The sequence below is a fragment of the Penicillium verrucosum genome, assembly GCF_028828655.1.
Source record: "Penicillium verrucosum strain IBT 35672 chromosome Unknown utg000001l_segment0_segment0, whole genome shotgun sequence".
NCBI lineage: Eukaryota > Fungi > Ascomycota > Eurotiomycetes > Eurotiales > Aspergillaceae > Penicillium > Penicillium verrucosum.
Window position 1 is genome coordinate 10,101,804 of NW_026643210.1, and position 22,692 is coordinate 10,124,495.

General features: G+C 48.9%; 6 protein-coding genes across 6 annotated transcripts; 3 read left to right on the plus strand and 3 right to left on the minus strand.

Moving 5' to 3' along the window:
- Positions 1 to 2,210: 2,210 nt before the first annotated feature.
- N7516_003680 (uncharacterized protein) lies at positions 2,211 to 3,488 on the minus strand (the record flags this gene model as incomplete). The annotated part of the gene is made up of 4 exons (XM_057216400.1): positions 2,211 to 2,860; positions 2,939 to 3,049; positions 3,099 to 3,179; positions 3,245 to 3,488. The coding sequence occupies 4 exons, from the start codon at positions 3,486 to 3,488 to the stop codon at positions 2,211 to 2,213; spliced, it is 1,086 nt and encodes a 361-aa protein (XP_057078283.1).
- Positions 3,489 to 4,802: 1,314 nt separating this feature from the next.
- N7516_003681 (alpha/beta hydrolase) lies at positions 4,803 to 8,917 on the plus strand (the record flags this gene model as incomplete). The annotated part of the gene is made up of 4 exons (XM_057216401.1): positions 4,803 to 5,186; positions 5,258 to 5,572; positions 5,632 to 7,475; positions 7,684 to 8,917. 4 exons carry the CDS (start codon positions 4,803 to 4,805, stop codon positions 8,915 to 8,917), a joined length of 3,777 nt encoding a protein of 1,258 aa, XP_057078284.1.
- A 576-nt stretch (positions 8,918 to 9,493) lies between these two features.
- N7516_003682 (uncharacterized protein) lies at positions 9,494 to 10,558 on the plus strand (the record flags this gene model as incomplete). The annotated part of the gene is made up of 1 exon (XM_057216402.1): positions 9,494 to 10,558. The coding sequence occupies one exon, from the start codon at positions 9,494 to 9,496 to the stop codon at positions 10,556 to 10,558; it is 1,065 nt and encodes a 354-aa protein (XP_057078285.1).
- An 852-nt stretch (positions 10,559 to 11,410) lies between these two features.
- On the plus strand, positions 11,411 to 13,478 carry N7516_003683 (uncharacterized protein; the record flags this gene model as incomplete). Its single annotated transcript, XM_057216403.1, has 3 exons — positions 11,411 to 12,286; positions 12,342 to 13,168; positions 13,232 to 13,478. 3 exons carry the CDS (start codon positions 11,411 to 11,413, stop codon positions 13,476 to 13,478), a joined length of 1,950 nt encoding a protein of 649 aa, XP_057078286.1.
- Positions 13,479 to 14,127: 649 nt separating this feature from the next.
- Positions 14,128 to 17,456, minus strand: N7516_003684 (uncharacterized protein; the record flags this gene model as incomplete). The annotated part of the gene is made up of 7 exons (XM_057216404.1): positions 14,128 to 14,871; positions 14,923 to 15,382; positions 15,467 to 15,804; positions 16,210 to 16,625; positions 16,707 to 16,972; positions 17,063 to 17,167; positions 17,332 to 17,456. 7 exons carry the CDS (start codon positions 17,454 to 17,456, stop codon positions 14,128 to 14,130), a joined length of 2,454 nt encoding a protein of 817 aa, XP_057078287.1.
- A 934-nt stretch (positions 17,457 to 18,390) lies between these two features.
- On the minus strand, positions 18,391 to 21,591 carry N7516_003685 (glutamine amidotransferase subunit DUG2; the record flags this gene model as incomplete). The annotated part of the gene is made up of 6 exons (XM_057216405.1): positions 18,391 to 20,102; positions 20,154 to 20,340; positions 20,403 to 20,945; positions 20,997 to 21,128; positions 21,181 to 21,306; positions 21,397 to 21,591. 6 exons carry the CDS (start codon positions 21,589 to 21,591, stop codon positions 18,391 to 18,393), a joined length of 2,895 nt encoding a protein of 964 aa, XP_057078288.1.
- Positions 21,592 to 22,692: the final 1,101 nt, after the last annotated feature.

A 22,692-nucleotide genomic window follows, 5' to 3' on the forward strand; every position in this document is an offset into this window, starting at 1 on the left:
CAACCGGTAAGCACAGGTCATTTGTCAATAGGCCTCCAACTTACCTTGTTTCTCCCTTAGAATTTCAATCACCGTTTGTGACTGTACCACTGCGGCTGGTGGTATCACTGACAGCAAGTCCTTTGTATAGGCTGCGGCGGTTGCCGCTGCATACGGCTACCACTGCTTATTTTTATAGGAGTCGGCGTAATCGCAGATGCCTCGAATGACTAGACATGGGAAATTGTTCATAATGCCGGCCGCTTCCATCTCAAAGCATAGTACGCCTTTAAGTTCAGAGGCCACGCGATCTCGTTCGACGCCATCTTTTATTACCATTTTTCCCGAGGCAATCAGACCGTAGTGGATGACAACATCGTTTTTGCGTAACCCTCACTCCACTATTCTTTCCTTGCTGCATTTCTCGCAAGTAGGTCCTCCAACATGGCGATACTGTGCGTCAAATAACACATCTTGTCCCAGATTTGCTGATGAAAATGCCGGTACGCGATTAAAATGGGAGATACAATCGCGGAGCCGAGTGTTTTGCCCTCTTATGTGGTTGGCCTGAACCCTTGCGATGGCCGCAAGTAGTGATGGCGGCGGAGCGTTGAGAAAGCCTGTCCGCTCAAGTCCGTTTGGCGTAGACTTCCCAAAGTCATATTGCATTGTAGAGATGGTTTCTACAGGGTATATAAACCCCTGCATTATTAGTTTTATCAATTAACAATTTCTTCCTCTGCTTTTTCCGCAATCATAGTATTCACTACAACAGGAGTCATTTCGAATCCTCCATTACAATGATGGTAGGCAACCATCAAAACGCAATGGCATCCATATCCATCCACCAACACAACACCAACACCGCAGCCTCCAGACACACCAAGAGCTCTTCCACGTGCATGTGGCGCCTATAGCGGGGACCTTCCCACTTGTTGTTGGTAATGTAGGTCGGGCTTGGGGCGGAGGTGTTAGGTAACAATGTGGCGTTTTAGTGGCATCATATGGGTTTACGATATGGCCTTCGCTCTAAGTTGATGAACTATGTATCCATATATTAGGACATGGCAGAGCCACCTCAATCAATCGCCTTGTCGCTGCATTCGCTGATTTAACAAAGCCTTGAACAGTTGGCAGTTGGTGGACCTTTCCTGTCAAGTTCTGAAGCGCTTCCTCTATAACTTCGTCTTTATGAAGTGTAGCCAATACCTACGCAACAAACGGAAGCCGAGGAAGGATACGCTATCGCCCGTGGCACTAATCTAAGACCCGTAAGGGTAGTAGTATCCAGAACCTTCGATCCGAGATTAGATCCAAATTGTAACGCTATCACAGTGTAGTTTCGCGAGCACAACTGACATCAACCCACAAGATAAGGTACGAGGACGGGGACAGGGTGTGGGATGGGGCCAGAGAAATATGGCAGAAATGTGGACACACCACGGGCCTTTCCTGTGCATCTTTGTCACTTGGGTGAGCAGGATGAAATGATTCCTGCAGTCAGCACTCCGTAGACTTGGGCTCCCGGGGGGATGCTGGGGTATTAGGAGATGCGCGTGATTTAGGCGGAGTGTCGTTTGGCCAATAATATTCGATAAGCACCCTTATTTCGCTATGTTCAAAAGGGAAACGAATATGTTAAGGACAGTTTTGCAGTCTAGGCTTCTGAGGCAACCAATGAATCAAGTGGCTATTGATCTCCGAGGAGATAGGGCCGCCCGGGATCGGTCTTCGTAGCCCGGGGATTACGAACGGGGACTACGGGCGGGGACTACGGGCGGGGATTATGGGCGGGGATCAGTGATCTCCGCTTACCTTAAAATAACTTTATAAAAACAGGCTTTGTGTGCGTAGATCCTTGGCCAGAATACCGAACTAAGGTTAGCGTTCAGTACCAATGAGTCCCTGGAGGCTCTTCAAGTCATAGCCTAACGCTGCTTTTTGCACAAGTCACGAATTTATTGATGCCTGAGCTAGAATTTACGCAGGAGAGTACACATTACCAATATTACCTAGCAACGCATCATTTAAATAAGACCCATTTAAATAGGACCCAAACAGTGGATGAAACGAATCGAAATAGCAAAATAAAGCCCACAGAAACATAGTCGACAGATGACCGGCAAGATAAGGCCAGGAATAGGAACTCGTCCCATTCTACGTTCCAACCTGCCTTCCCCAGTAAGATACCACTCCCACAACACAACTTCTCCCTTTGCCCAGCATTGTGCCTATTTTCTTCCCCACCTCTTTAAGGGTCTCCCTGCAGTCTGAAAGGCCTGGATTATATACCCAGCCCCTCCCTCTGGAGTCCGCTGCACAAATAGTGCCCCCATCATGACATAGAATACAACGACAATGCCAACAAGAGCCCCCTGTAGACCCTGAATATTTTTGCCCCGCGACATATACAACGAATCACCAAGGTCCCTTTGTTCCCCGGATGCAGAGGAATTAAGCAACGCATTCATGCCCTGTAGGGAGCCGAGGACTGTCACTAGTGCGAGAGCAAGCGAGAAGGCACTCAAACTGATAGCAATCACTAGCATTGCCTTGTATGACTTCTTCCCTGATGTGCCTGTGCGAGCAACGAGGAGCATAATTCCCGTGACGAAAAAGAGGAGGACATGTATAAGGGGAGGTTGGAAGAAGAAGACATTCTCTTGGAGGTGCTTGGCTTGTGGGAGGGTGGTGTTCAAAAAGGATTGAACGTCTGATTGGGTACTAGAAGAGGCGAGGTCTAGAGGCTCCCATAGATCTTCGCTTAGCTCGTCCAGATCTTTGCTGCGCATGTTTGTGACGCAGTGGGTGGACGTTTGTGTGGAGGAATTGCCATCGGGAGAGTATGTCTCAGCTCCTTCGGTGACCGATACACATCCTCCTACATACAGTCAGTTGGGATGAATCTTTTCCAAACCTCTTCATTCATGAAGGAATATTGGCTTTTTCGCCTACTCACCGAAGTAGCCTACACGAAGTGAGATATCGTTTGTCCCGTTTGTTGAGAGCTCGGCGAGGTAGATCTCATTAGCCTTTGCCGTTGTCGAGACGCAGCTGGTCATGATATAAACTGGATGTTGTTAGGAACATACTGTACCACGCGTTTTATCCAAACTTACGACCCAGAACGATAGCTACCAGATAGGATATAACTGCCAGGGACACGACACAAAATCCCGACATTTTCCCCTTTCGATTGCCTACTCCTCGAACATTAGTGCCATTCTCGAGATGTTACAGTACAAGGAAAAGTCAAATTTCTCACTTGGTTTCTCAAGGAATACCGTTTGCGTCTGTGGAATAGGCGCATATGCCGGTACATACTGAGTGCTGGCGGGGTAAGGGTGAGGGTGAGGGTGAGGAGTTGCAAGGTGAACTGCGCTAGTAGACGGAGTTGCCTTGTTCTTGCCAGTGGGCTTCTTTCCCGTCTTATCAGTCTTCTTTCCTGCCTTCTTTACCCCGGTCTTGACCTTCTTTCGTGAAAGTGTTGAAAAGCTGGAGTTCTCCATGGTGCACGGTAGGTAATGGAATGGAATAACTTCACAGGCTGTCTATGATCAAACGCACTCTGTAGTTTGGATATATCTATGGCTGTCGTATGCCTTTATGTACTCCGGTTGAACTATAGAGGTGGTCCTATTGGTCGAGAAGTAAGGGAAAAGGATACTACATTATCTGCATCTCAGCCCCAATCACGAAGTTTGCATATCTTATATCCCATCACATGCAATATACCCATTAAGCTGGTGGGGAATGATGTTCGCCCCGAAAGCCTTTTTCCTCGTGTCTATACTTGGCAAAAGGGTGGTTTGTCGATCTTACACTTCCGTATCCAATGGGAGCAAAGCACACTAGTCCGAGTTTATGAATAAATGCAGTAGTAGGTGATAAACTCCTACCTTGTTTGTTTTGATGACTCTTGGCATTGCATCTCTCACAACTATACATACTCGTATCCAGGAAAAAGAAAAGATCGAAAACTAAGATTTCCCAGTGGCCAAAAAAAGGGGGTTGAGTTCAGCCCCCACACATGCAGCTTAAACCTGTAGGCTGGACTAGCCTTGCAAGTTCATGCTTTTGGTCGAGTCAGCCTTGATAAAGCGTGTCTACTAGCCCTTTCTATGTCACGAACAGAAATGAGCCTATATTTAGCATGGCGTTGTATTTCAATATGCAGTGTCATAAACTATAGAAGCCCCACTACTTTACAACAATTTCCTGATTTGCTCCCACGTATTGATACACCGTAGATAAGGAGTAGTTATTGTCGAGCACAGGATGAATATACCGGAAAACACCAATGGTCGGGATTCAAAAACACCTGCAAAGCCAACTCGAAAATGCTAGTCATCTTTGATGGCACCCCGGACAGTACAAGGTCATTGCCTGCCTGTGAAGTTGTGGCCGACGAATACAGCGCCCAGCTATTTCAAGACCCGCAGTGGCTGTGGGGAGATTTATGCACACGTGTGGTATCTTAAGTAGCATCTTGTGATTAGTGTTATTTTACAGATATGACACACTAATTATAGCCCGAGAAACAGTACATGTGCATTTGGCCCGCAGGGTTGGAAAACGGTGGAGGCTTAGCCCACATGGGCAGTGTGATAGCACTTAACCTTGGAATCTATGAGGCTCAATATCAAAGAATCCTCACCCTAATTCTTCTCTCTGTATAGAGTAGATAGACCTCGCCTTGACGCCGCGAATTTCATTTTTCACATATTGCCCCGACCTGCGCATGCCCTTGCACAAGACACTGAGATACACAACCCTTCTCTGCCAAAGGTTCAATTGGAGTTTATATACCTCGAGATCTCGCCATGTCTACATTTATCGCACCCATTCCTCTTAACGGACAAAACTTCACCGCAAAGCTTGCGCAAAGAAATATTCCAAAGCCCGATAAGCACGACGAGACTAAGGCCATTGACATTGTAGCTGTCCACGGCCTGACCCCCTGGGGGTCCTACGCGGGCCCTTCCTTCTGGCTGCACGATTTCATTGCAAAGGATATTCGCGGTGCCAGAGTGTTTACATTTGATTACGATGCCAAGGCAGTCTGGTTATGCGGAGCGCCACTAAATAATATCCAAGGCGCGTCCAGGATCCTGCTTGCTGAAATTGCTGCTATCCGGGAGGGAGTTCCAGTGACACGACCTCTGGTATTGATCTGTCATGGCTTTGGTGGTTTTATCGTTGAATCTGTGAGACTTTATTTCAGGCGACGCACTCCTTCTTCTGTGGTGTTATGTAGCTAACACATTGTGGAATACAGTGCCTGAATGATGCCTTCACACACCTTCCAAATATAACCGATTGCACCCGGGGGATCCTGTTCCTGAGTGTGCCGCAACGTACATCACCAGATCTCCCGTGGGCGAGACTCTTGATGCGTTGCGCGAGAGACAGCATACCTCCAGGGCTGACCTGGGCCGAACTGTCATATTTGGAAGACGTTGAGTGGGGACAAACCAGTGCTACTGTTCTGGGCGGTATCTCCGAGGGATTCAAGGCAAAGGCGAAGGCAGCTAAGAAAATGAAACTGCTCTGCTACTACGAGGACTTCCCAACGCCTCCACAGCAGGAATGTGTGAGTTTTAGTTCACAAGCTCTTACGCCAGGGGAGCGATATACTGATCCTGCCTGTAGAGTTTGAATGAGTACTCCGCAGCTCTTGGTCTTCGTCGCGAGAAGGTCCAGGTGGTGGCGGGTTGCAGTCACCTCTCCATGGCAGGCTTCCTGAGAAGGGAGGATGGGAACTATAAAGCAATTATCTCTGCCATCAAGAAGATCCGAAAGTCGGCATTGAACGATACGGTACCAACTTCTACTTTTGAAGTTTCTGAATCTGGGCTGTGTAATGAGGCCGAGGAAATCCAAAACTCCGGAGATATCCAGGCATCTCAGGTCATGGATCGACAGAATGCCAACTTGCAGAACGTAGTTACGACTACCCACAATACGCCCAAAGTCACTCCATTCTCGCCGATGCCAATGCATGCATTTGGTACTCATGGATTGAGCACTGGCATATCGCCAGGTGCCATGATCACCCCTAAGCAGCTGGCCCCAGCCTATCACAGCATCCAGGGTGCGCCAGGGGCCTCGGTCCCGACCTATTCCCCTAGTCCGCAATTTCCACAATTTGATCCGAGCCAGATGAAGATTCGCAGACGTCCTGTTCCCCGCCCCCCTAGCAGGCCAATAATTGCACCGAATATATGTGCCCCGGCTCCAATATCAGATCCAGCTGGTCACGAAATTGACCCTGTCACGCAACGCCTACAGTCTACTGTGCCTCCACAGAGACCTCATTTTGCATCTGGACAATTAGGACAGGAAATACAGCACCGTCAACACACACTCACCAACATTGCGCCAACCACACTGCCAGAACCAAATTCCTCTGCCAAGTCAGGCAAGAAGCCCAAAAGGCCTCACGAGAAGGGCCCTCTGAGTCCAGCACAACTATCATCGAATTCCGGAAATGCGGCACCCAGGCCACCGGTCATCCGTCAGCTTGTCGGTAATGAGGGTATGTCCCCGGGAAGTATTCACAGGACAGATCAACAAATGCATTATCCAACTACCAATGGCATGCCAATCAATTCATCCCAACATACCGCCCCGCAGGATAGTTCAAGGGCCTACCAATATCCTCCAGTCCAACATCCACTTCCTATCCAGCATCCAATGGCTCATGCAACCGCATCAATGCCTATTCAAGTGAAACCCCCAAATAAAGTGACAAAACCGCCGAAAGGGTCCTCATACGAGCAACGACCTAAGCCTCAGAAGCTACCAGGGACGAACCCTATGCCGCAACAGACCCATCCTCGGGAAATCCCTTCGACACATGTTCCTCCCACTTCACAGCAAGGCCTGCGTGAACTGCAACCACAGCCCAATTACACTCCAGCCCCAAAGAACCCCGGGCTCTGGAAGAGGATTTTCTCATCTAGCAAGTCGAAACCAGCCTCCACCCCAGCAGCCCATGGAGAGTCCTCAGTATCTCAAATTGGTGCACACCAGCCGTACCAGCAGTACGAGCCTCCGTCCAGACCGATCAGCTTGGGGGGTCCTGGGGCACACCCGGGGTTGCAAGGTGGTCCACACCAGCCGCCCAAAGTGCCCAAAGCACCCAAAGCTCCCAAGCCGTCCAAGCCTTCCAAGCCTCCATCCAGACCGACCAGCTTAGGAAGCCCAGGTGTACACCCAGGATCACAAAGCGGTCCACACCAGCCGTCCAAACCACCCAAGTCTACATCTAGGCCGCACAGCTTAGGAGGCCTTGGAGTACACCCGGGACCGCCAGGTGATCCACACCAGTCGTACAAGCCATACAAGCCTCCGACCAGGCCAGTCAGCTTGGGAGGCCCCGGGGCACACCCGGGATCCCAAGGTGGTCCACATCAGCCGTACAAGGCGTACAAGCCCCCCATCCAGGCCTACCATGTTAGGAGGCCATGGTGGATACTCGGGCCCACAGAGTGGTCCGTACCAGGTGTACAAACCTCCGTCAAATGCGCACTCGTCGTCGCATGGCCCGCTGAGACCGGGACATGGCCCATCCATGCATGGTCACAACCCTAATGGCCATTTCGGGTCAGGGCAGCATCAACCTTGGGAACAGGGAAACCAAGGGGGGCACGGTCATGGCTTTTATCCTGGACTAGGTCAAGCTTCTGGTCACGGTACTAGTAATGGTCCAGTCGGACCAACAGATCCAGTTGAGCAGACAGTCCCAGCTCAGCCGACAGATCCAGCTGAGCCAACGAGCCCGGTTAAGCCTCCGAGTCCAGCCGAGCCGACAGTTCCAGCTCAACCTACAGATGCAGCTGAGCCAACGAGCCCGGTTAAGCCTCCGAGTCCAGCTGAGCCGGCAGTTCCAGCTCAACCTACAGATCCAATTCAGCCGACAGATCCAGCTGGACTAGGGGGTCCAGTTGGGCCGGTAGCTCCAGCTCAGCCAGCTCAGCCAACGAATCCAGCCGAGCCAACGGGCGAGGTCAAGCCTCCAGGTCTACTTGACGCAACAGACCCAGTTCAACCAACAGATCCAATTAGGCAAGGCGGTACAGATGATCCTACACCTACAGGTCTGTCTAGGCCAACAGTCCCAGTCAACCCTATAGGCCCAGTTGGGGCAACAGATTCAGCTCCGCCGACAGATCCAGCGAGGCCGATAGGTCTCGTCGAGCCTACAGGTCTAGTCCAGCCAACCGATCCAGTTCAGCCGACAGACCCAGCTCGGCCACGAGGTCAAGGTGATCCAACAGGTCTAACAGGCCCGGTCAGCCCTACAAGTGCAGTAAACCTTCCATGGCCAGCCCAGTCGATGGGTCCAGTCGGATATACAGGCTCTGTGGAGCCTGTAGCACGCGGCTTTCCTTATGATGAGAACCATGGGCAGATCTGGAACCCCGGTCACAGTCATAATCAGACTCATCGGTCCCAGAACCAAAGCAGTAGAAGTGGAAATATTGCCGCTGGCCTTGCAGGTCTGGCTATAGGAGGGGCTGGTGCGGCTATTCTCATGGCCTCCATGAAACAAAGCGACGATGATGAGGACGACGATGGTGATGATAAAGGGGGAGGACAAAATGGCGAAGAGGACAGTGACGAAGCTGAGGACAGTGACCAAGCTGAGGACAGTGACCAAGCTGAGGATAGTGACGAAGCTGAGGACAGTGACCAAGCTGAGGACAGTGACCAAGCTGAGGACAGTGACCAAGCTGATGATAGTGACCAAGCTGAGGATAGTGACGAAGCTGATGACAGTGACCAAGCTGAGGACAGTGATGAAGCTGAGGACAGTGACGAAACTGAGGACAGTGACCAAGCTGAGGATAGTGACGAAGCTGAGGTTAGTGACCAAGCTGAGTATAGTGGTGATGATGATGATTATGGAGACGACTATGATTCAGACTATTGATTTTCCTTTTACTGTGGTCTAAAGCAGGAGAGTACGGAATTGATTTCAACCCCAGGATTGTTGATAAACTATTTACTATTTTAAGATTCTAGCGTTACATTAAGGGTATACTTCACTTCCTTTATGTTTTATCAAATTCAAGATTGTCCGTTAGGGCATATAGATAGCACTGGCCTATGATGACAAACCCTCTTAGACAACGTTCCACAAACGGCCAGAGGAACCTCTCATAAAGACAAACGTTACTAAATACTCGATGAATACGAAAGACTTGCTACGGTAACCTCTTGGGTATTGACAGGAAGTCGAATAGACGATAGGGGGAGATTCAGGAGGATGAGAACATGTAATATGATAGACCTTTTATAGTTTAACCTCTTCGCTGTCTATATTTCTTTAAATCTCCTGTGGGAGATTTAGAAAGGCTGTGCTTGTGAGACAAAGTTGGCTAGGCAGACCTGCATGAAGCTGACACTTCAGCCGCGAAAACCTCGCCCCGCCATAAATTCAATCAACTTCCTTCATCTCCCTTTATTATTTCCTTGCCTTTGCAGTGATATTTATGCTCAGTAAAATATGATCCCCGCAAAAATAGCCAGTCTATCAGAATGGGGGCCATTCCAGCTTGACGCACTTGGTCTATTGACCATTTTCGGTGCTAAAGAGATGAACACTGCAGTTGGGAATTTAGTTCAGAGCTCCGTGACCGAATGGCTCCCTATCCTTGGATCTTACACCGTGGCGAATGACGACATCATCAAGCCAGAGCCAGGGTACGTCTTATACAACATTACTGATGGGATCATGGCAACTGATGTCTCCGCCTGGTTTACACGCTGGATCTCGACATTCCCCCTGACATACACCGCCACGACTATCCGATTAAAAGTGAAAAACCAGCAATTACCCATCGTGCGGCGGGCAATTTCCATCACGATTGGGCTTTCAGTCATTGGTTTCTTGTTGAGCATGGCAATAGTAACGGCAGATGCATGGGGCATTGCCAATGTCGCTTCCATGGCCGTCTCAGTCATTTCCCGCCAATTTATAATGGCCTGTCTACGGTCCTCTATCGACCACACCATTCAGTCCCTAAAGGACGATCCCGGACAAGATGTGAAGGTCTTCATGACCCTGCCTGATGGCAAGGCCGTCACAATCTTGGGCCCGCGCATGATAGTTGTCACCTGCTTGCTGACCGAAGCACAGCCCATCCACCCGCAGTCTTATTATGTGATGCGGATGGCTTCATGGGCTGCGTTCGGTGCGCATGCCATCACGCTCGGTATGAGCGGTCTCTTCAATCAGATTTTGACCGTCGTTATTCTTCTTCTGGCGACTTATCTGACGGCAACACACGTTGGGGGTTATCGAGAGGCTATTGGGACACGATTATGCCTGGATGTTGATATGGGAGATACTGATTTGCCCCGTGGTGCGGCTTATTCGAGGCTGAAAATGTCACCCACGGAAGAGGATTGTATGGTTCACTGGAGTATGATGCCCCAACGGTCGAACGTATGGTGGTGGGATAGGTATAAACAACGATATTTATCCAATCAGGCCACTTCTGTCACGAAGGAGATGGAAGGGAACCCGAGAATTCGGAAATCTGGTAGTGATACCTCTCAAAATGTTTAGCGATGTGCTACGACTTTGTTTTTCTGGGGTTTATCTTCAATAATCATCGTTGTTCCTGTTATTTTCGTCTTTTGACAGTTATATACCAATGATTTCAATCTTCTATGTCCTATGTGCCAGCTGGGTCTACATAGGATAGGCTCAGATTACATACTCCCTATTACATGGTAGATTATAACGAGTAGATTCGTATTCAATGGCGAATGGCTACCTATAAAACGTGCCTAGGTGTGTTATTCTTATTGGATAGAAGAGAAAATACGCAGTCATAGAGCTAGAATTTACAATCAAGTCGCGAGACTATTTTTTGCCTTTCCCACCTTTTTTATTTAACCCCAAAGGGCAGGACCCCCACAGATTCCTGAGGTCCCGACACCACTAAATTCGCGCCAAGGACTAGTATGCAGCACTGCTTATGATTCAGGGGTGGCTGAGCCTGCAAATAAGACAAGGATACTCTTAAGGCGCCCGGGCGAACTACATCCAACCTTCCATGTGAGCGTTCCGAAATCCTCTTCAAATACAACCCTATCTCGTATCAAGAGGCTATATACTTTGAAAATGAGCCAAGGCTGACAGATACCAAGAACTAACGATCTACCTAGTGCCCCAGCCTTGCTTAATTGTGTTAAAAGCCGATTTCTTAAAATAGTTGCCGCCCGAGACGCTTCCCAAGTAGCCTAACCTCCGTAGGTAGTTCGCAAACTTGCGGGGGAGCGGGCCGACACGACATATATCTAGAAGACAATATATCGTTATACGGAGTCGCCAGACTGATTTTATGTTGATAACTGTGCATTCTTAAATCGAGCCCCCATACATATCTCTACAAATTTAATTTCAACTCCGAAGATGTCCAGTCAAGCATCTCCAGATCTTCCCCCAACCGAGGAAAGCACAGACGGCGGTCCCCCGCCAGGCTCAGCAGAGTTCCTCGCATCCCGACTCATCGAAAGCCGTGACTTCAGCTGCGCACACATCCCAAAGCTAGTACCAGGAATTTCAAGCAAGGTTCCCCCTCGACTAGGCTTCTTCCACTGTACCGACGATGATCTTTCATACATCGACACGAACAAATTATGCCTCGACTGCTACAACGCCGCCGTTCCACAAGGCTTTCTCTGCTGGTCGGCGTTCTATGCAAAGAAGGAGAGAAACGTGTTCACTCCGGACGAGGAATACAAGTCAGGCGAACCAACCCGCGGTAGTGGAGAGTTCTTTCCACGCCAACTTCAGGCAGGCAGAGAGGCATTTTTCAGAAAGGTGGAACCGAGGCCGAGGGCAGGCACAAAGGCGGCTCAGATATTAGGTGATTTGGATTTCGATCCCAGATCATCCGCGTATGATAAGTGGGTTCCATCTCTGCCACCAAATGAAGACACGAGAGCAGTTTGGAGGTTCTTCCAGTATGCCAGGAAGCCGTTTTATATCGACATTGTGCATATTTCGCCCCCGTGGAGAGGTGATCTAGAAGGGGAGGCTCAGGATGCGGAGGACGCCCGTGTAGGGACGGCCAATGCAGCTGCTTACTTAGGGGCTGCTCATGTTGTTCAAGCAGTGGCTGATGGGGGATACGGGCCGTATAGTGTTGTGGAGCAGCGCTTAGGTGTATATGGCACATATCGGCTTCTCAGTTTGGGGCCATGGACTCCTGATCCAGCTGCAGAGACTTTGGATCTTGAGGAAATGGAAGATGAGGAGAAAAACACAGAGCCCTTTGATAAAACGGTATGTTTTCATCAAGGCCAATATTTTCAGATCGCTAATCCTTCTACTCATAAAGCGATCTGTAGAAGTGCACCCCGCGTACTATCCATACCAGGGAGTAAATGCATATAAAAAAAGCCAGTTTATGTCATTTCCCAGTCAGGAAAGATGTGATGAGGTCAATGAAGAAGCCATTGGAAAGGTCTTACCTCCTACGGTGGACGAGCAGCTAAGACGCGAGTATGAAAAAGAATTACCAGAAATCCCCTCAATCCTGCTGCCTCCGGGGTACCAAAGTTCGGACCCTCCGGAGGATATCCAATCCGATTCCCCACTACCAAGGATGTCAGATGTTCAACCCGTCAGATGGACTGATGCCGAAAGGGTGGCTTATGAGAAAAGACAGGGCCTCGAAGGTGTCGAGGTTGGAAGCGCGTACCCTGTTGAATCAGTCGCGGGTTTTGGCATGAAAAGGCCGAGATTCATGTTGAAGCCGATGTACAAACAGAATTCACATGGAATTAGGAGCGATGGCAGCCTTTCTGCGGACCCTAATGACTATACCGGCAATGGGGTGAATCGTCTTCCCCTCGAGTGCAGAATGGGTAGTTGTGAAGACTGCCCTGATCGAGAGGGATACGCGGAGCTTAACAAAACACTCAAAGAGTTGGGTATAAAGCAGTTTCGTGATCATGGGAAATCTACCTTCGTCAAAAGACCGCAACAACCACTCGATCGGGAGCTATGGAGACCATACCTCACACAAGAAGACCCCAATCCAGCTCCCGCAAATGCCCTCTCCGACGAAGATAGCGATCTTATCTTGCAAGCACTATCACCTCCAAGACGCCCTGTTCAAACGGGGATATTCCAATATCCAAGATCTTGGTACTTGGCGAATGGGTAGGCATTCTGCCCTCAACATTAACAATTCATATGATGGCACTGACACCACGCCCCTAATAGAGTTAAACCACCCGACACCGAGACAGATGAGCTCATATATGGTACGGATCACGATGAGAGGCAAGAGCAACAAAATCAGCAGATACCGGGCCCTTTCAATGATGAAGACACGGATAGCGACAATAGTGACGGCGAGGACAATGATATCGGTGACAACAACAATGGACATAACGGTAATGAAGAGAGTGAGAGTGAGGATAGCGATGGAAAGGAGGATGGGGAGAGCAGTGACGATGAGAACGAATAATAAGGCTACCAGACTACGGACGAAACTATATAAGAGCGTGGGCTATTGAATGCTGCTGGGCATTCAATTTGAGTTGACCTTTTGGTCTAGGGGAAAAGTCGTCAAACCCATGCAGGCGGCTTGACCCTGTCACATCTCTCGTCTTTATCCTTATAGGCCGGTATAAATGCCATAATCCTTACTCCGGTGAAGAGGTATAATTGAAGCGCTAACGCCGGGCATAAAAATGCAATGATCCGCTTGCTATATAGAGGATATCATTCGGAGAAAGTCCTTCTTCGTAAAGCTATAGTCTAGATCCTCGACGTTCTTAATCGTTTTTTTTTTTTCATTTTCTATCAATGTTCTCTTTATCCACTATATCGTAAATAGCTCGGCTTCTATTGCGTAACACAAAAAATAAAATCCAAACAATGGATAACATTAGATATCTCTTTCCTACCTAGATACGGGCGACTCGAGGGATCACCGTCACATAGTTCTCCCATTGGCTAGTGCCTTACTGTGTGTAGGTAAAACCAGGTAGTTTGGTGCATGTTTCAACTTAAGGTTAATTTAGCGTCCCATTGATTCCCTTGTGGAATTTATATCAAATCCATGCTTTATATAAAATTTACAGAGATAGAGAACAGATAAATACATTTCAAAACTATATGCTATGTATATTCTCCTCAACGACCGGCGTCTTCTCAACATTCAACCCAGTCTTAGTCTCCACATGCTCCTTATTCAACTTAGTCTTGAGAATAAAAGCAGAAAAGAACACCCCAACAGCAGACATGCACGTATAAAGAATCCACATATTCCTCAAACTCCAAGCAAAAGCCTCCCTAACAGCAAGCAACTGCTCGGGATCCGTAATGAATTTAATCGACTCGATACTCGCAGCCGCCGAATCCCCAGACATCTGCGCCGCCATGCTGCTCGACATACCAGAAGCCAACAAACTGGACTGTCTCTGGCCCATACTATTCTGGAAGACAACACCGCCAATCACAATGGAGGCCGCGGTTGCCATGTTGCGAATGAAGCCGATTGTTGCCGTCGCGGTCGCGGTGTCTTCCTGTGAGACCATGGCCTGGATTGCGATGATGGGTGTCTGGAAGAGGAATCCGGCGCCGAGGCCGCTGACCATCTGGTACCCGACTATCTTGCCGACGGAGGATCCCACTTCCAGGTTGATGTACAGTCCGTTTCCGATGGTCAGTAGTACCAGGCCGATCCAGATGAGTTCGAGGTATCGGCCTGTGCGGTGGATGATTGCCCCGGTGAACATACCAGAGAAGGCTTCCATTACCACTAGTGGGAGAATGAGAACGCCGGAGCCCATTGGTGAGGAGCCGTGGACGGATTGTAGGTAAAGGGGGATGTAGTATTCCCCAGCGATGAAAACCTACAGGTTTGTTAGTGGATCGAGATGCACCAATGGAATGGAGATACTAACAAAGCCATGCGCAAAGGCTACTAGCAATGTCGCAACGTTCGAGAACCGAGCGAAGATATCCATGGGCATTAAAGGATATTTGGCTAGTTTCTTCTCGCTGTAGACGAACAGCAAGGAACACAGAGATCCAAAGACAATCAGACAGATGACCTGCGGTGATTTCCAAGCAAAAGTCTCACCACCAAAGTCCAATCCCAACAGAAGCATGAGAGTAAGACCCAGAACGGAGAGGCTACCGAACCAGTCGATGGCGCGGACGCCATCCATGATTTTCGTCTGGGGGTTATGCACATCCAAGAAAAAGAAAAGAAGCACAAACGTGAACCCGGAGATCGGTAGATTGATCCAGTAAGTCCATCTCCAAGTGACATACTGACTGAATGCACCGCCAAGCAGAGGTCCAACACCACCAGCAAAAGCCCACATGACCTCCATCAGGCCAAGATATAAACTGCGGTGTCTGTTCGAACAGTTAGTAAGTCCCCTCCGTGACAAGCATAAACAGTGAATAGCAGTTTGTAGACAGTTAATCAAGTCATCTTACCTGACACTGAACAAATCCGAAATAATAATGGTAACGAGCTGGAGCAAACCACCACCAGCGACACCCTGCAGCGCTCGACCAGCGATCAACATCTCCATACTAGTGGCAGCAGCACAAATAATCGAGCTGAGGAAAAACCACCCAACAGCCAAAAGCAAGATAGGTTTCCGTCCCCAGATATCAGAAAGCTTGGCCCAGATACATGCGCTGGCGGCGGAGCTGAGGAGATACGCTCCGCCGATCCACGTATACCCAGCAGAAGAGTGGAAATACGCTGCGATTGTTGGGATCGCTGTTGCCATGATCGTTTGATCTAGTGCGGCGATAAACATTGATAACTAGTGGGTATTAGTCGACGAATTTGAGGATTTAGTTCTGCGTCCATGGGGCCCTACTGAAAGCGCTACCATAATTGCCGTAACTTGGAGTTTGCTTCGCCCTTTGGGCGGAGCTTCTTGGATTTCCATTGATGCCTCCATTGGCAGACCTGGCAGACCTGGTAGATCTGGAAGATTTAAATTTTTTGAAGTTGAAGATTTCGGAAAGATTTTCTCCCCCAGATTGGTGTTGTGGGGCACTGGGGCTTATTACGGGGATACTGATACTCGAGGGAAAGTGAAAGGACTATCTAAATGTTGATTCAACATGGGCAAAAATGAACATATTTAAAAAAAGACGGAGTCTGTCAGCCAAATATAACGACAAAAAACCCCCAATCCAGTCTGAACGAAATATCAACTCACTTTTCGACCAACCGTAACCCCAAAGTTAACCAGCGCAGTCGCAGTCTCACAATGGACCTCGAACTCACGAACCAACTGCTCAGTCAACCCACGTGCCTGCTTGATATTCTGAGCTTGACTGCTAGCAACCATACAAGGCGGCACCAAAGCACGCATAACACCGGCAACCCATTCCCGCGCAATATGCCGCAGATGCTCCCTCCCAGTAGTAGTATAAGTCTCACGGACGACATCGGTAAACCCACAAGCAGAGATCTCATCGAACACACGCTGTGGAGCGAACGGCCATAGGCCTAGTTTGAGCATGGCTTCAATCACGCATTCACGCAGTCGGGTTATCACTTCTGGTTCTGGGACTGCGTCGGTGCAGAACGATGTGTGGTCAACTTCTTCCCATTGGATCCATCCGTTTGGTTCTGTGGTTGTTAGTCGGGTGTTCTGGTTTGAGAGTAGGTATTCTTTTGGCAAGGGAAAAGAAAAGGAAACAGGAAACATACTGAGCAAAGCACGCGCGTTGGTAAGCACCCGTATATAATCAACTTGTTTCAGGCCTGCGGTGAGGAGTCGGATGTGCACGAGGTCGTATCGGCCACGGTGCTCTGCTGGGAATGGGGCCAGTGCATTGTGGACACTCAGTGGGATTGGGTTTTGGCCAGGTCGTTGGATCTTGTGGTGTGGTGGGTATTGACTTGAGGAGATGTCGAAGCCGTGAAGGTAGACCGATTTATTGGGAAGGAGGTCGGCGACGTCTTCGAGCCAGATTCTGTGGTGAGTTAGCTTCTGTGTGACAATGGCTTCTTGTTTGTTCCAAATTCGTTTTATATAAAAAGGATAGCCAGGGAAATGAACTTACCCAGTACCAGTGCCCAAATCAGCCACTGCTGTAAGTTGGTCTTTTGGAATCGACGGGTGTATGAGGTTGGAGAGATCGACAAGAAAGCGATGCTGACTATTAAGACTATGAGATATTAGCACCAGCCAATTCGAGGGTACACGAACTGTCGGGTCGGGATCCCTGTAAGAGTTCCAAGGTTGGTGGCAAGGGGGAATCTTAGGGATATTGGATATCTCGGATATACTTCATGCTTTGAAGATGTTACATAGAGTCAAGTAGCCACATACCGTTGAGTCTCCGCTGCGTTTCGGTCCAACATGTACACCGAGTTAGAAATGCCAACCATATCAACAAAACTTGTAAAAAGTCTCGATAGACTGGAGAGAAGTCCCTGAATTGGAGGAGAATTCATTTTAGAATAGTGAAAATCCAAGTAGATCTGGTCTGTGGTAACCCAAAGGTGACCGACACCTTCTTTTTATATTATTTGATCTAACGATTAATCTAAATATCTCCATTCATCCATACTTAAGTAGATATATATCTAGTTACATATCACCTCAACATTCGAACTATGCCAGCACACAAAGAAAACCACCATCTAGCCCCGATCTCCACAGAATAACCATACACTAGTAGACTTCCCGGGCCACGATCGAACACATAATTGACCTATCCAATACCCTTCTAAGATATCAGGCAGCGAACGTCGTCGGGACGAGAGGTAATGCCTGTTCAAACAAAGCCAGCATCATGCATGGAATGCCCTATCTGGCTTAGAACCGAGTTTCCTTCCAGTCTAGCCACATCCTGGTCGGTGTATCAAACCTAGAATCAGCCAATGCAATGTCTAGACGACATCGACCTTCCTGTGGAGGGGGTAGCTGCATTTATACGAAACACATGTATAGTGGGATTATAAATTGGAAATGCAAACGTTCCCCGAGGTTGTACATCGGAAGTGGGAGTGTACTTTGTACAACAGCTCAATGTCTCAACAACCTCGGCACTAGACGATCTCTATGCGGGGATACGGATTGGTGTGAGATAGCCTTGGGATATCGAGTGGTGGCGTAGGGGGAAACGGCGAGTTGATCCACTTCGGGGCGTTGTCTTTCTCTTTATGGGCTATGGCGTTAAACGTTAATTGGGTTAATTGGGAGTTGATCTGGAGTGTGTAGGTTATGTCTACAGTCTATTGGCCTGGAGGATCTCAGGTGTATTGAATGCCCCGGTAAAGAAAGTCACAGCCCCGGAAAAGATACACATAAAATGCAATTCGAAAGATAGCTTTATAATTTTACAAAAATGAGAGCTAAAAAAAAGAAAAATATGGTTGACACCCCTCAAGACTTATCCACCAAGTTAGCAAACACATACCGGAAAATCTCCCGGCTTTTATACAAATTCTCCACCCGCATGCGCTCGTTATCCAAGTGGGCGTTGTCACTGGCCTGTCCACAGGGCAAGTTCGCTGCCGGGGCCGAAAACTCTTTTTCCAAGAACCGGATTGTCGGAATGGACCCGCCCTCACGGATGAACATTGGTTTCACTTTGCCCGCGCCAGACACAACAGCTGGTCCATTTGCCGTGGGGTGTTTGACATCCGCAGCAGACTCGGCCCGGATTGGCAATGTGACTGACTCCTCAGACGACGCTGGTGTGGCTTGTGTAAGAGTGGAGGACGTCGGCACTGTGGCGGCCGTTTGCGTGGACCGTTTGCGCGCAGCTTCCTTGCCCGCTGATGAGGTCGTTGTCGATGTGATTACCCGCTCAACACGCGAGGCCAGACTGTCATCGGAGTCTTGGCGGCGGAGGTCGGGGATCGGTCCCGCGCTGGGCTTGGGCTTGGTCGCTGGGCGAGTGTTGTTGGGTGATTGTGGGATGGGCGGGTATTGACGTTTCGGATCCTCTTGGACCGGGGACCACGCTGCGGTGATCGCCTCTGACAGCGTGGCGAAGATTTCGTTGTCTGGGTCTCCGAGCCAGGCATCCGATTTGCCCGTTATTTCGACTGTGAGGTCGTTTTGTGAGTCGAGTAGCGCGAATTGCTCTTGTGCATAAGCGGTGAGGTCGGCTGCCACTTCGTCAGCGTGCTGATCTGGTACGATACGGATCGATAGGGTTGCTTTGGCTCGGCGCGCGATGGTTGTTGCGCTCTTGCTTCCAGGGACTTCCACTGAATGGACGGTCAATGCGGGTTCACGCCAGCGATGCATCAATGACTTTATCAGCGCCTGGCTGTTAGGGATCTCTGGGTGTTGCAGGAGCAATACATCGGCAATGGCCTCGAATCGCTTTTGTTCGGCGTCCGTGAGAGGTCTGACAGCATCGTGGAAGCCAGGCAGATTGATTGTGCCTTTGCGTCCCACGATCGTGGACAGAAGCATGGCAATATCCTTGACTGGTTCATCCAGCAATGTACTTCCGTCGATACCACTGTGAAGATCAGGATGGTCGCTTGTAACGACCAAGTTCGCATGCACAACACCACGTAGCCCGTAGGTTAAGCATGGGTTATAGTCGTCAAGCCAGTAACTGTTAGCCAGTAGAACCCAGTCCACAGACCCGATCTGAGCCTTGTGCTCGCGAACCGTTTGGTGGAAACCTTGGGATCCAGACTCTTCCTCACCCTCAATGAGGAAAACGACGTTGCACCGCAGGGTCTTCGTCCGGGCGAGATCGGCTGCGGCATACAGTGATGCAAGAATGGGTCCCTTGTTATCAGAGACACCACGACCGTACAGAAATCCGTTAATGGAAGTGAGCTGGTAAGGATCGGTCCTCCACTTGGGTCGGTTCGTCTCCGCGCCTACAACATCATAGTGACCGTAGAAGAGGATAGTCTTGTCCACCTTGTCGGGTGAGGTGGCATTAAATCTAGCAAAAACAATGGGATTGGTATCTTGGCCAGTAGTCAGGAGCTTGGTCTTGGCACCAAGGTAGTTGCAGTGTCGCCGAAGGAAAGCAGCACCCTGGTTGCATTCGCCGGCGAATTTGGGACTTGCCGAGATAGTCTTGAAAGAGACGAACCTTGCAAGACTGTTGACCATTTCGTCTGGGTAAAATTTAGCGAGAGTTCGTCGCGAATGATGTGCATGGAACGTACCGTTGCTGATAGGAGGCAGCTCTTCCTGGGTCATAAAGAATTCAGTCAAATCCCAGATTCCTACTGAGTTATCATTTCCACCAGTGGCATAGATCTGACGATCCTTGAACCGCCCAGCAGCCGAGGCGAGCATGGTTCCTTCATGAGCAACCCAACCACCGACCTCTTCGAAGCGGGAGTTGAATTTCTATCGGAGGTTAGCGGAAGATGTTTCGAAGGCGACAACAATCTTAATCAGTACATGCATACCTTGACCGTTCCGCTGGAGTCACCACAGATAGCGACACCCTGGATGACGTGTACAGCCCACAGATCCCCAGTATGTCTAGTGATCCGCTTAACGAGCTGCTGAGAGTCCAAATTCCAAATGTTAAGGGCGCCGCCCGCCAAACCACAGTACAGTAGTGATCCCTCAACAGCAACACTCAATACAGGATCTCCATTCTGCAGCTTGGCAATTGGAGATGGAGCCGCGCCGGGAGGCTGACCCAGGCGCCACAACTTCACCACACCATCGCCCGCACCAGTCAAAAGAACCTCCTCGGAAGGAGCGGTCTCAACCAGGCCTTTGACTAGAAGCATGGAGTAGACGTAGCCATGATGCGCGAAGAGCTTATGATGATCCCGCTTGAAGCTTAACACACGACCACCGTCAGAGAGAGCACCATCTGATGATCCCGAAGCGCGAGTACCATCGGGCCCTCGAGAATCAAAGAAACGATGCGTCCGCTTAGATGGATGGGCTGAATATGCTTGGTTCAATGACAATCCTTCCTCGGAGAGATCACACCACTGTCCAAATTAGGATGTCGCTAAATAAGGGCGCAGACAAGGGTCAGGTACCTGTATACTGGTGTTCTGTGCACCACAGTAAATAGTTTGGTTATCCGATGAATAGACTACTGTAAATATATCACCCACATCGTGGTGTGAATAAATCGAGTAGAGACGTTCAAATGTTCGCGTGGACCACACCTATCCACGTCATTAATCCTGGTTCGTGGGATTCTTCATTTGCATGACTCACATTGACCACGGAGTCACCACCACTTGAAAATAGTAGATTTCCATCTTCGGAGAGATGGAGGCTTAACACACTCTCTTTGTGTGCGTGGACTGATGCCACAAGATCATATGTTTGAAGGGACCATGCCTGATGAACCGAGTCAGCGTCGGGCCTTGGCAGTAGAAAAACATTGCCATAGACATTTTGGAATGACAATTCAAATTCAAATTAACTTACAACAATATCCCCTCCTTGCAGACCAGCAAAAACACATTGTTCATCAATGGCCAAAGCGAGAACGGAGCGACTGGCGAGCACGCGGTGGCCGATGCCGCAGTCACTATTATGAAGGGCACTGGCATCGACATGAGAATCAGAGTCCCAGGTTTTCTGATCCTCCTCGGAGGTACCTTCTGATTCGACTAAATCCATGATCAGTCTATGTATGCTTTTTGCAATTTGCAATGTTCTGCAATGGGTTTCAACGTTGGAGAGTGAAATGATGTTGGTGTTCTCGAATTCTCTCCGCTTCAAAAGAAAATCAACCAAACAGAACACTGGAATTCTCCCGGATTCACTCCATTCTGTTTTATTGAAGTTGAACTTCAATGTTGTTTCTAAAAAATAAATAAAAACAAAATGAAGAAATATGGGAATATAAATCATCAAGGCGGCACGGGAACAAAAAAGCAATAATACCAATAAGAAGGTATTGCACCATCGAGAAAATATTTGACTCACCATCCCTAGCATCCCTTTTCTGACAGCATATCCTTCTATACAGGGAAAAAAACAAATCAGTTGTCGAATTAATTGAGTTTGGCTTGTTTATGCCACTGTCGCGTGTCTATTCATTGTTGAATATTCTTGGAACTTGTCACTATGAGACGCACCTTGGCTCCCATAATAACCGTGCTAAAGGGGTACTGGGGCGACGGCCGGTCATGATATAGGGGGGTTTAGGACTCAGTTTAAAATTTTAAGATAGATCCAGGTTGAATGAGTTTGGAGTATCAATGAAAAACGGTCCATGGAAAAAAAAATAAGAACAATGAAACGCACACCGATGTTGATCTGCAGTCCAATCTGGAGTTCTCTATTGATAAGGGAGAAAGACACCTAACTAGTTACATGTACAGAGTACGGAGTACTTTGTAGGATCCTGCCGGAGACTTGGGTACAACCCCTGATGACTGTCATCCTTCAGTACTGGACTAGAAATATTGGCTTGCAGGTGCCCATCTGTGATCAATGTGTCCAGGGTTGTCTTACGAACCCCTTGAAAATGCCTCGGAATCAAGTGATACAACAGTAATTGCGCCATTCTGGTCTTGAAATCATCATTGCAGGAAGATACCTCGAATGAACAGATATACAACACATAAGTAAGTTATATATATCCCTGGAGGTAAAAAAGAGGTAAGTCTCCGAAATCATCACGCTGTCCACCCATGCGCCTCAGCACCGCCACATATGGCTGACTCAGAGTTGTACAAGTGACACCAGCCACAGTGGCGGTGACACCGATAACCA